At 38.2% G+C, this 13,425-nt stretch overlaps 2 protein-coding genes across 3 annotated transcripts in view; one reads left to right on the forward strand and one right to left on the reverse strand.

The window, feature by feature from the left end:
* Positions 1-3,152, forward strand: part of Gna14 (G protein subunit alpha 14) — a 153,473-nt gene extending 150,321 nt beyond the window's left edge. For both annotated transcript variants that reach the window (XM_060387217.1, XM_060387211.1), the window contains exons 6-7: positions 208-361; positions 1,676-3,152. In XM_060387217.1, the coding sequence (XP_060243200.1) occupies positions 208-361; positions 1,676-1,866 (345 nt within the window). In that variant the 3' untranslated portion in view covers positions 1,867-3,152. The remainder of the gene's footprint in view (positions 1-207; positions 362-1,675) is intronic.
* Positions 3,153-5,316: 2,164 nt separating this feature from the next.
* Positions 5,317-13,425, reverse strand: part of Vps13a (vacuolar protein sorting 13 homolog A) — a 185,885-nt gene continuing 177,776 nt past the window's right edge. The window contains exons 69-72 of the mRNA XM_060387172.1: positions 12,447-12,532; positions 10,757-10,880; positions 10,479-10,553; positions 5,317-8,125 (exon numbers count right to left, since the gene is read on the reverse strand). Coding sequence (XP_060243155.1) covers positions 8,075-8,125; positions 10,479-10,553; positions 10,757-10,880; positions 12,447-12,532 — 336 coding nt within the window. The 3' untranslated portion in view covers positions 5,317-8,074. The remainder of the gene's footprint in view (positions 8,126-10,478; positions 10,554-10,756; positions 10,881-12,446; positions 12,533-13,425) is intronic.

The following is a 13,425-nucleotide window of genomic DNA, read 5'->3' on the forward strand; positions in this document are numbered from 1 at the left end:
AGAGTGCTCCAAAGAGAAGGCCCAGAAAGAGTCAAGGAGTCAGGTGAGGGAGGGGGCAGATAGAAGCAGGTGCGGTTCGTGCTTTCTGTCGTAAGAGCAGTGACCCGAAGGGCAGAGAGGACTGATGGGTGCATGCAGATACTTTGCATGCTGTATCCAAGTCTTGCTTTTCTTCCTCGCTTATCCTAACTTCCTGTTTCTCACTAGAACCGTATGGAAGAGAGCAAAGCCTTGTTTAAAACCATCATCACCTACCCCTGGTTTCTGAACTCATCTGTGATTTTGTTTCTAAACAAGAAGGATCTTTTGGAAGAGAAGATCATGTACTCTCATCTAATTAGCTATTTCCCAGAATACACAGGTAGGTATTCATTTTGGGAAACAGTGTTTTCACATCAACCTTGTTGACCTCCTCTTCTCCAGCATCAGTCTCTGGTCTTCAGCATGGCTTTCTGGGGCCCTCCTGAAGGGCTCTCACTTTCCCAGTTCAAATCCCAGTTCTTGTTACTCTGCTCATGTTTCACCTGTCACTGCAAGGGCCTGAATGCACTTGCCAACCATTTGGCTGACTCCACCTGGCTGGTCAGGCCCCATCTCAGGCATCTCCCCTAGGAAAACCCTTGGACCTTCCTGTCTACAGCCTGCATTTGTGTCACCCCATTTCTGTTGCCCTGGCAGCCTGGTCATTCTGCCGAGGAGTCTTGTCTGCATATGCGTTCTTCAGTTTTCCCTGGCAACTGGAGCAGAGCTGGCTCTGGCAGCTTCCGTCAGAACACGTGCTGCTCTGTGGGGTGACAGGGTGGCATCTTAGACACGGGGGCGGGGGAGGGGTGTTGAAGTCTTGAATGTATGCAGCCTGCTCAAGGCAGGGCAGTTCTCTTGCTAATCACTCCTGGCACAAGAGGTCTCAAATAATGTGCTCTTGACATTCATTGATATTTCCATGTTAATGTTTCAGCATTAACACCCCCCCCTTGATTAAATACTCTGGTAGTATAGTTCAGAACTGTCAAGCTTTAAAACCAATCTAGCAACACTAGTTTTGGCATCACAACCCCTGCCCTCCAGTCCACGGCCGCTGTCTGTAAAGTATCATTTCAAAAGTGGCTAGGAAAACAAAACTAGGCCACTATTTTTAGATAAACCACTTTACAGTACAATTTTTAGATATACCAGTAGACACTTTAAAAAGACCAAATATTGGGCTAGGGAATGGCTCAGTTGGTAAAAAGACCAGAACCCACCTAAAAGAGCCAAGCATGACAGTGAGGACTTATAATCACAGAGCGGGGTGGGGGGTGGGGGTGGGGGGACAGTAGGTCCCTGGGATTTGCTGGCCAGTCAATTGAGTCTAGTTGGTGAGCTGTTAGCCAATGAAAAACCCTATCAATAGAGGTGCACGGCATTCCTGAGAATAACGTGAAACTGTTCTCTGGTCACATACACGTACACACGCGCGCACACACACACACACACCATAAAATGGCAAGTATTCTTAGAATACTATTTTATGGATTAATAATGCAATGTAATACCTACTCTAGGTAAACTTTCCTTAGATATAAAGTAAGTCTGATAAAGAAGTATCCCAAATAAGAACAAAAATACATTAAAAATGGACTGTGGGAGGACATGGTGTTGAGTCTATATCTTTCCCCATTCCTCTCATGACCAGGACCAAAGCAAGATGTCAAGGCTGCCAGGGACTTTATACTGAAGCTGTATCAAGACCAGAACCCTGACAAAGAGAAGGTCATCTACTCTCACTTCACATGTGCGACAGACACGGAGAACATCCGCTTTGTGTTTGCTGCCGTCAAAGACACCATCCTGCAGCTGAACCTACGGGAGTTCAACCTGGTGTAAGTGCCGTGGCCCGCTCTCCCGAGACAGAGGGGATCTGAGCTCCTCCTGCCTGATCTACAAGTGCTTCTGACCAGCTGGGCCAGGGTAAAGGACATTATGTGGCTCACAGGAACCGAGATGGGTAGTGCAACTAGAAAGATATTTGTCTTACCAACCCTTTCTAAGTGTCTAATTCTTGACTGTCTAATTCTTTTCCTTACCTTTTCGGCTGTAAAGATTCACTATAATTTTTGAGTTTGGTATTTTACAGAATTTTAAAAGGCCACTGTGATTTTTCCATTATTTTTTAAACTAAGTGTTCAATAGCTATTAAAAAATCATGTAACAGAGGGACTTGTTAATTTATAGATCATGCCTTCAGACCTCTAGGATTAATTTCGATGACTAAAACATCTTAATAGGCTTGAAGATTTTTAAATAAATGCTAAGAAACATTTCTAATATCCTTCCCCTTAATTCTGGTGAGTGACTCATTTAACATTTGACCAAACCACCAAAGACCTCTTTCTGTATCCTCCGCCACTTTTGGTTGTTATTTTAAAAAATAACAAACAGGTAGGCTTTCAATTCAGATTTGTCATGTAACCTAGGATGGGCTTGGTCCTCCTGCCTGGACTTTCCAGGTGTATTTTGGAACTGTGGGTGGTGCCATAATGCTCAGCCAAGAATTTTTTCTTTTCCGAGACAGGGTCTCATGTATTCCATGCTGGTCTCAAACATACTATGCAGCAGAGGATGACCTTGAACTTCTGTCTTCATATACACAACCTATTTAAGGCAGGAGAGTTCTCACCTTATTGCTAACTCCTGGCATAAGACACCTCAAATAGTATCATTTGACACTGACATTTACAGGTTAGTGCTGAGATGCATGTGCCACCATGACCAGTTTATGTGATGCTTGGGATGGAACCCGGTGCTTTGTGCATGCTAGGCAAGCCTTCTGCACCCACTGAGCTACACCCCCAGCCCAAGATTACTTTAAAAAGAGTTCTTTTCAGTGTCAACTTTCTAAACCAAATATTACTCAAACATCTGATTTGGCCATAATTTGGTGGTAAAGTCAATGCTGAGATATGATAAATGGACTCTAGTTAGTGCATGTGTGTATTCTAATGCATAAGGCCAGGTCTTGTAACTTATGGAATGGCGAAAGCATAACTCATTTAACAAATGTTATGTAAACCTTACCAAAACTCTGATGGCAATCACAAATCTGTTGTTTGGACTGTGTATGCTGTGCCTTTCTGGATATTAAGAATACACTGTTCTACTGTGTGCACTGATGAGATGTGTTCCTTAGAGTTCATGGCTGATGATTCTGTTCAAAAGAAAAATACTGCAGCCTTGACAATCCAGCAGCTTCCCTGCTTCCTCCTTTTTCAAGTCTTCATTTATCACGGTGTGCTGGAGCTTCGCAATGGCTGGCTCAGTGTGCACTGCAGACCCAGATCCCGGGAAGGAGCTTCATATTCAAGGACTCTGGTAGCTTGGTCTGTTATGCTTACTAGGAGGTATGTGTGCGCTTAGGGACTTGGGACGTAGCCACCTCTCGCCAATCTTCAAAGGGTCTCCCACTTAAAATGGTTTAGTTTTTAAAATAGAAAGTGGCATATATCTAGTAGAAACTGTGCTTTGAATAATGATCCTTTCTCAGGCTAACAGTTTTTGGCATTGTACTCTTGAGATGATGGATAGTTGCAAGGTGCAGCTTCCAGTCAGCAATACAACCATGAGGGGAAGAAATAACCTCTCTGTAGTGCACCAATGGAATGGATGTTCCACAGAGTCAGCATGATATGTATACTTTCAGCTTCAATGCTTTCAGTCAGTGGTTTTATTAGTTAAGACTATAGAACACTTAGATTGGCTGCATTTGTTGCAGAGCCACATGTCCGAATTCCTAGAGCTGAACTAAGCCTTTCTTTCACCCTGTTTCCGGACTTCCAGATTGTCAATTTACTGGAACAATTCCAAGTCTGAAATAATTCTAACCAAGTATTTTTATGTTTTAAAATCCAATCTTTATTCAAGGCATGAAGAACTGGGAAAATGGATATTAAATTTTATTTGAAACAATCAGTCATCACGACAAAGACAAGCAGCTCTTCAAGTTATTTAAAGTCATAGAAAACATTCACTTTGTGACCCCTTCCTATCACATACCATGGCTAAAGGTAATTAACTGGGTCTCATTAACCAATTAATCTAAAAAAAAAAAGCATACCAATACAATTAGAATTAAGGATGTTAAGTAATGTGGAGTTCTTTTTTCAAGTAATTCCTAGCACTAAGCTACTGACAATTTAACCTTTGGCTGACATACAAAAAAATGCCTTTCATGACAAGAGTTGTTCAATAAATCAAAATTTGGTAACAAATGCTTTTTAGTTACAGCAAAGCTAAACTCTCCCAATCAGAGTTAAGTTAGTAATTTCTGTCAATATTGTTTGTAGAAATTCTCTCTTAGCCTTTCTTTGAACGTATACTCACCAACTGCTGAAAAACTTAGCCAGCTGATGTTGGTAGCTGACTTCACCCACTATTCCCTCAAGCTCTTAGTCAATGCTGAGCATGCTTGGCTAGACGACTTTTCAGCTTGAAAAGTCAGGACACTGATCTCTTGGAGTTAGGCCCCCAAGAAGACAGATTTTAGACAGGCAGGAGAAGGCCAATGTTCCTGGTTTTATTCAATAACAATGAAAAAAGACTGAAGACCAGCAAGCTTTATTGGACTCACATATGGTTAAACGGGGCAGTCATCTTAGCATGCGGTCCAACTCTGTCCCCTCCAGGAAATAAGTACAATTGATAGGATCTCCAACCAAATTTTAGAAAAAGACTAAGATTAGTTTTAAGAGTAAGAACTGTACTAGAAATGCCTATTAATAGATTATATCAAAATATACAAAACTAAGGCAGTCACTGTGTAATATGTAATTAAGTCATGTTTACATACAAGAGATACTAGGAATAGAAAAGTGAAGATATAGAAACAATGCAGAAATAGATACTCAAAAAAAGGAGGGGAGCATGTTTTTACCAAATAATAAACATGTCAAAGAAGTGCAGGCTATTCAGTCAGTATAAAAATAGTTAAGATACTTGTCTGGATATTTCATAAAAATGCAACTGTACAATTAAAAAGCTAGGAAAAGGTACTTTTAAAGTACATCTTCCCTGGCAATTTTTGTTAACTACAATACACCTATATATAGAGATGACCATTAAAAATTTATAGACGCATGTTCTAAGAAGTCCCCAATACAATTTGTAATTATTGGTGGGCATTTGAGTGTATTGTCGTTGATATTTAGAATATTCTATCATAAGCTATAGCATAAATGTTTCTGAAATGCTTTTCAGCCCAAATACTGGTGACTTTTGGATAGTCAATTATACAACAGTGATATGAGGATATCGTAAGAAAGACTGAAGCTTTCATCATGCTTTGCGTTAGGTAATACTTTTAATTAGACACTTTTATTTAACAATCTTTTACAAAGATTTTACTAGAAGGAAACACTGATGTCACAGAAATATGTTCACTGACAGAGAGTCTAAATCAAGGCAATCTGATAGACCACAGTAGGTGTTAAACAACTCAAACATATTTTGTACAAAGGATTTAATTTTGAAAAATATTCATATCAACCTATAAAATGTGAAGATGTGTCAAGCTTTGGATAACCCGAATTTTCCACTTTTAAAGAATGCTAAAATGCTTTTTAAAAAAAACCTCTAATGCTAAAGTAAAAATATTTTTAATGATATGAGATAATTTACTAAAGAAGCAATAAAGTAAAAAGGTTTCAAATCAAGACACATTAGTGGGGTTTCTGAAAATGCAGCCCCTTTCATTTAGCAAGGCACCACTTTCTAGGTCAGTGGGAAAGTCATGCTAGTGGGTATAATGCTCACATTGCCACAATACATAGTTCATGAGAAGCACAGTTTAGCCAACTAGTGTAAACTTAGTCAGTTAGCATTAACAATACAGTATAAACTTCCAAAAATATATTCACATGACCAGGCAGAGTGAGGGGTTCATTTCTAGATGGAGAAGTGATATGTGATTCTGTGGCGCACCAAAGGAAATGAGACTGATGAGTTCTGAGGACACACGGTATTTTTAGTTACAAGGTACCGATGTTTGTATGGCACTCTCAGCAAGGGACTGTTCTGGTCCTACAATAACACTGCCTACACAGCTCACTACCCATTTTTAAGGATCTCTGCCACCTGTATGATGAGCCAGAGATAAAAGACTACTGAATCAAACAAGTAACTGTAAATTATAAAATGTTATGCTAACATTTTATAACATTAACCTCATCTAGTGGTTAAGGTTTCTAGTTTTCATTGGTATTTAGACAGATATTTCCTAAAACAATCTGTGTCTTCTACTGCATAGTCAGAGAGAGTGATGGGCACATGATTCATAAAGAACGAGAGCTATTTCTTGGTTTGTATTGATACAGGAATGAGGATAGGCACATGAGCTATGTGTGTGCACTAGTGAGAAAACCCATCCTGCTGGCCACCAGAAGATTGGGTAGGCTAACTTTTACTTTTGCATTTTTACCATGGCATACATGGGGAGTTATGAATCAAATTTGTCTGAACTCATGAAAGAAATAATCAATGAAGTATTTAACTCCTGGCAGTGCCTGGGATGCAAGGAAAATAACATTCCAGATGAGGAGGTGATACCAATCTTCTCTTCACAGGTTTAATCTGAAAACTTGGAGGGGCTCAGCAACAGAGAAAACTTGTACCTTACCTTGAAGAAAGGTCATCTTGGGGATATACAACTACAATAATTTGAGATGTGTCATCTTTTGAGTCAACTTATATTTAGCAGAAAATCATTCTGGGGATGTTACCAATAGCAATGTGTTCTCCGCAATCTGTAACAATAGCCGGTTGTGGGCAGCAATGGCAGTTATAGTCTGACACGCTGTTCAGTCCAGCTTTTACAGCAAAGCAAGGGTTTGGCAAGCCTGCAGATTAAACACCCAGTGACCAAACAGACTCTGCAATTTCAACACCAGTTTTTAACAAGTTGGTACACATACAGTATAAACACTGTATTATTCAATAACCGATTAATATATTCTGTTTATAGTTCACAATTGGACAGTCATTCCGTTTCACTTTAAATAATTCATTAATAGTAAAGAGCAAAGATCTTGGACAAAAACCAAAGGGGTAAAAACTGTAGCCTTATTTTTCTATTATGATGGAGCTCATAATTTTTGTAGTGATTAGCCTATACATTTAAACAAGTGTTTCTTGCCTGAATAACTACAGCGTAAACAAACCTAAAACTCTTAACCCAAAGCAATAGCGTAGGTTACTGGTTAGATTTCAGGTTTTCACTTTGACTCAGGAGAGGAGCTCTTCATTCTAGAGCAGAACTCACTGTAGCTAAGATGTTGGAAAGTGTTTTTTTTTTTGTATTTTTAAATCCCTATTACCAGTCAACAGACGGTAACTATTATTAAGGCTTTAGTTTTTACTTTAAAAAGTGTCTATTAAAAACACAAACTGTGCAGGTTCACAGAGTTCTCCTGAGGAAGTATTTCTAAGGCTCTAAGGCTCTGAAGGGCTTTACCTTTTGGGGTATGGTACTCATTTGTAAAGCCTTTCTTAAGTCTGTGGTCCAAGGGGTATTATGTCCAATCTCAAAAAAATTGTTTTCGTAGTTATAGTATGTATTTTAGTATAATCCAAATCATTTGTTTAAAAAAGTAAGGAAAATACCAAAACATTTATTTGTAAAAAGAACTTCATGATTCTGAAGAAATTACCACAGTTTTCTTATCACTGCCGAGGCAGTGCTTAAATTTGATCATTCTCCACCACTTCAGGAGGTGAAGCAACTATGAGAGACGTTTAAAATGTTACCTGGGAAAACTACATTTTGTTTGATAAGACTATGAGCAATCTCTTCCACTACTGATATCCTGAAGGAACTATTTCTTTTCATCATTAAAAGTCATAACCAGATACATGATTTGGTTTAGGAAACTGAATGGGCCTTCTAGTACTTTAATCACACAGCTGTTTACCCGACTGATTCTGTTTTTTAAAGCATCTAAAGCCACAGGCTCCCTGAAAAGACTCTTACTCTCCACAGGAGTTACAAGGTACAACATGGGAACTGTAATAACGGATTCCTGTGCGTCCAGGCAGCGTTCTCTCTTCATAGGCTTGGGGATGGTTCTCTTGCTTCTTCCAGCTTTGCAAGGATCCACTGTAGGGGACAAATAAAACAGTATTTTCGAATGTCAATGAACTTGTGATGAAACAAAACAAAATGAATGGAAATCTAAAAGCCACCATTACGTTTAGACATAAATTGATAACCAATAGTTAACCTGCTATAGAAGAAAACATGGACACAGGCCTGAGTTAAGAGCAGTAATATTTCTGTAAGGTCCTTGGAACTGCCCTCATGAGATAAGGAAATCGGGTGAGACCAGACCACGGTGCCTGCTTACTAAGTCAGGAACCAAAAGAACATTGAAGAAGGAAGGTGAGCTGCCCCATACCACACCGCACCTCAACTTCAAGTAACTTGGCACGAAAAGCTGCCTCTGACTCAGGGACAAGAGTCAATCAAGCATAGCTCTAAGACCTGAAACCCAGAAATGCCACAGTTAAACACTGAAGTGCCATGACCCACATATGAAAGGCTAACTCCTGGTCCCTGGGCCAATGGCGGTATGGCTGATTATTATAACCTCCCCCAACTTCTGGCAGCAGCAAGATTTACCACCTGTTGGGGAGCAGCAGACAGGCTAGAACATGACTCTCGTGACAGATTTGGTACTCGGCAGAATCTCAAGTTCCACATGGGCTGCATTAATACCTTACCTGTGCATAATTACATGGATTGTAAATGGATTAAACATTCCAACTAAAATAAAATGTGACTGACTGGATTAAGAACCCATACAGCCCTAAACCAACTCTAATATGTGATTTATAAGAAATGCATTCATCTCCAAGGGCATATATGAATTAACAATGAAGGGACTGAATAAGATATTTCATGCAAATGGAAAAAAAATCAGGAGTAGCCATACTTACAGAAAATGAATTTAGATCAAAAGTTGTAGAAGGAGACAAGAATGTGATCCAAAGCAACATGGACACATAGAATAAACCACTTATCACTGTATTTTAAGAAACTAGAAAAACAAGAACTACTTTTCACTGTATATTAAGAAACAAGGAAAAACAGAATGACAGGGATACAAAACAAAACAACAATGAAGTCCTTGTTCTTTGAGAAGATAAATTAGACAAAGCTTTTGGCTAGAGTCAAAAGAGGACTCAGAACCTGAAATGACATTATACAATGACACCACAGAGATGAGGATTGTGAGAGGTTATTAGATTATGTGCCAAAAGTGATGATCAAGAAGATATAAACAAAATTCTAGATGGCATGCATCTTACCAAGGCTGAATAACACACACGCATAAACCCAGAAAACATAGCCCAATAAAAATTAAAATAATTGAATCAGTAATAAAAGGAAAGAAAGAACACACACAGCATTCTCTGTCTTTTTGTCCCAAGGCTATAACACTTCAGTGTTTTATTCCTGTTTCTTCTTGGTAATTCATTACCCCTTATGATTAGCATGCCAATATTGCCTTTATCACAACACTTTGAAAGAAATTACATAGCATATTCTAACTGGTCCAAGATATATAGGAGGCGAACCATCAGGCTCTAGATGTAATAAGTGAATACTTATTACATCTGGATAATACTGGATGGAAAATGTAGTAAGAAGTCAGAAGGTCAGTATTTGTTCTGATTCTGGGCACAGTGATAAGTGAAAGGTCCAGTGCTCTTAAAGTGAGTGATCCCAAATAGTACGATGCTGTGTCCATAACAGAGTCTTTATAAACTGATTAATGTGACATCAGTTTATATGCTTCATTTTCTTGTGGTTGTCATAATCTTCAAAGCATCACATAGTCCCTTTCAGTTCAGACCTCCCCCATTTTAAGGAAACTGAGCTTAATGTACTTCCCTCAAAATTGTTCTGGCAAGCAAGAGAGGAAATACTGAAACCTAGCTTTTTTGCCTATAGGCTGGCTTCACTTCCCTATATAACTAATGGTTTCTTACTTGTTTATCACTGTAACTGTGTAGTAAAGAAATTAGAAACATGGAGTTATCCTTTCTCTGCAGGAGTGGACAAGCTAACATTAGAACACAATGATTCTTGGTCTTTGCTTACTTTTAAATACTGGAGTATTACAATAAGCATTTAAAAGAAGAACATGATGAAGGCTGTAACCCTAGCTCTTCAGAGGCTGAAGCAGGAGAACTGTGGGCTCTACACTACCCTGGACCATATAGCGAGACCCTGTCTCCAAAACCAAAATGGAAGAGGAACAATTTAATTTGAAAAGCCAGAAGTGCTGAATATATGGAAAGATGTCTGAAGGAAAATACCATTTAGTTATATGTACTAACCTGTTAAAAACAAAAGTGCTAAACAAAAATTACCTGCTGTGAAAAGTAATTCACTTATTTGGCTTTAAAATGAGATGCTTCTATGTGACTTAAAAAATTATATTTACCTGAGCATCTTCTGGAGTCTTGAAATTAATTATCTTTCCAAATTCTTTGGCATGGAATACAGACTTCACCCGCTCCTAGAAACAGAATTCATAATTTCATTAAAAAGAAAACTCAGTTGTAGAAATACAACAGAGAAATGCCTCCCCCCCCTTATAGATGCTTATAATGTAAAGGACATTTCAAGACAAAGCAACATTCATAAGTCAGTTCACAAGGAGACAACTTCAATGCACTATTTTAGAAAATATAAATACAGAAATATGTCTATTCTACATACCTTTGCTTCAATGCGCAATCGTCTTTCATGGACAATGAATGGTTCTTTGGTGAATTCATCAAAACTGTACTGCCACTCACATGTAAGCTGTCCAAATGTTCCCTTTGTTACAAACAATACACCACTAAGAATAGGGGAAGAAAGAATTCACTTTGAGAATTGGGGAACTTCAGTCAATAATGCAAGATTTATGTTTATTTTTTCACTTTTATTTTTTGCAAGCACACGTGGAAGATTCACCTAGATAAAACTGTAAGCCATAAAAAAACCTTGTTTTTCAAAAACTTTGTATGTGTGTGGGCTTGAGTGTATGTATGTGCACATGTGTGCACAGAGTCCCAAACTGCTGGATACCCTGGAACTGGAGTGTACCACCTGATGTAGGGCTAGGAACCAAACCTGGATCATCTACAAGGGCAGCAAGTGTCATCCTTAACTACCGAGCCATTTCTACAGCTCTGCAAAAAATCTACAAATTTAGGGCTTGAGGTATGCCTAATGGCAAATTAAGGCCAAAATATGGCCCTGGGTTTGATTTCCAGTACCCCCAAAAAAAAACCCAAAATCCAATAAATTTAAAGCAATGGAAGTCATAAAAGTATCCGTTTTCAGACCAGAAGAGACTGAAATTAAATACTAGTCAACAGAAAGATGAAAATGAGAACACTCCCCAATACATAGAAATAAAGGCATTTCTAAAAGCACGAGTTACAAGTTTCCTCAAATGGTAAAAACAGAATAGACTGAGCACAAAAATATCCTATGTGTAGGGCGCAGCTGAGGCAGCACTTGGTGGGACATACATAGCATGACCTGTACTAGGAAAAACTGAGCTGAAGCCACATAGGCTCTTTCCAAGGAAGAGTCAGCATTTACAGATCCAATTCCAGAAAAGAGTCAACAATGATGTAACAGGTTAGAATAATACACTTTGTACTCTACATCAGAAAGAGGCTTTCCTAATCACACTGAACAGAATTAACACTGAAAATCCTTGGGGTTTGCTAGGGAAGAATCAAACCTGGTTACTGTCAAAATCAGAGAGAAATAAAAAAACAATATCTTAGGCTTCATATTTCAATCAGAAATATGGATTTCATCTATGGTTCTACTTAATTCTTCCTTCAAAGAACGTTCTCCCACAGTTGCTTGTTATAGATGAGATATTAGTTTTAAGTTAATAGTACACACACTTAAAAACAGCCCAAAGCTGAGACATAAGCCAATCAGGCTCTTGCTTTAGTCTTCCATTGCAATTATGTATATCAGTCTGAGATGCTAAAAACATCCAGTGGTCCTCCAGTGTACAGGCCTATCTGAAGATGTCGTAGCTGGGAGTATCTTCATGAAATGCTCTATTCACATTGGTATACCCAGTTATGAAAGTAAATATGTATTCTTATGAAGAAACAACATTGGGAGGACGGCTGAACTTGTAGAATAACTTGAGTGGTATTCAGAGGGCAAAGTCTACCTGACAGATGAGTTCTGCACCATTTCTGTACCTGGTGAAGTGGCTGAAGTAAATAAACTAGCTTACAATTCTGCTCATGAATGATTGCGTTCATCTACAAGCATGCACAAAGCTGAACATACAAGTGAAGTTTAGAGCAATAAGTGTGGCTACATGGAAATGATCAACATGAGAGACTGTCACCTATACCAATTATATTAGAGAAGGAAAAGTTACCGTCTTGTTATCATGAACATATCTGTTTTATTGATCATGACATGGGTAAAATACTTGTATTTTGCAAATCTTCCGTTTTCCAAGGCCTATAAAAAATAAAAAACAAAACATTCCTTTTTATAATTCATTAACATACAACAAAAATTGAATTAAATATGCATACATTTTTCCTTGTTTCCTTTGTAAAGGTTTATCGCACTGATTTATTTGAGGTTACAAAAATAAAGCAATGGAAATCTTTAAGTACTAGTCTTAGAAGATGTTGGTTCACAGGTTCAAAGTCAATCTAATAGGTATTACAGTATCATTAGACATTTTGTGTAAATGTAATAGGATTTAAAGATAAAAACATTTAAGTGCATATATTTAAACATAGAAATTACCATGGAAGAGACCGGTGCCTATCTGTTTTTCCAAATATGATTTTCTGTGCCAGTCTCTGAAATCGTTAAAAAATATGAAGAGTTTCTGGATGAACCCAAAGCCTGCTAACAATGCATAAGTTCACAATCAAGACTGTTAAAACACTATGAGACTGTCTGCTAGCAATCTGTTGCTCCAGAAAATACAAATACAACCATACATTCAGTTATTATTCATTTCAACATCATTTGTTTAGGTTGTACATCAAATACCTTGGCTTTTTAATACATAAAGTAGGCCAGACTGCTTTACAGCGAGCAATGTATTTGTGACTAATAGACTAAAAAATAAGATACATATTAAGAAACCCACACACCTAGGAATACTTGATTTTTGACAGAGGAGCCAAAACCATTAAATGGAAAAAAGATAGCATCTTCAACAAATGGTGCTGGTCTAACTGGATGTCTACAAGTAGAAAATTGCAAATAGATCCATACTTATCACCCTGCATAAAACTAAAGTCCAAGTGGATCAAAGACCTCAATATAAATCCAGACACACTAAATCTGTTAGAAGAAAAGTGGGGAAGAACCTTGAACTCATTGCCACAGGA

This window comes from Meriones unguiculatus, chromosome 1, assembly GCF_030254825.1.
Source record: "Meriones unguiculatus strain TT.TT164.6M chromosome 1, Bangor_MerUng_6.1, whole genome shotgun sequence".
NCBI lineage: Eukaryota > Metazoa > Chordata > Mammalia > Rodentia > Muridae > Meriones > Meriones unguiculatus.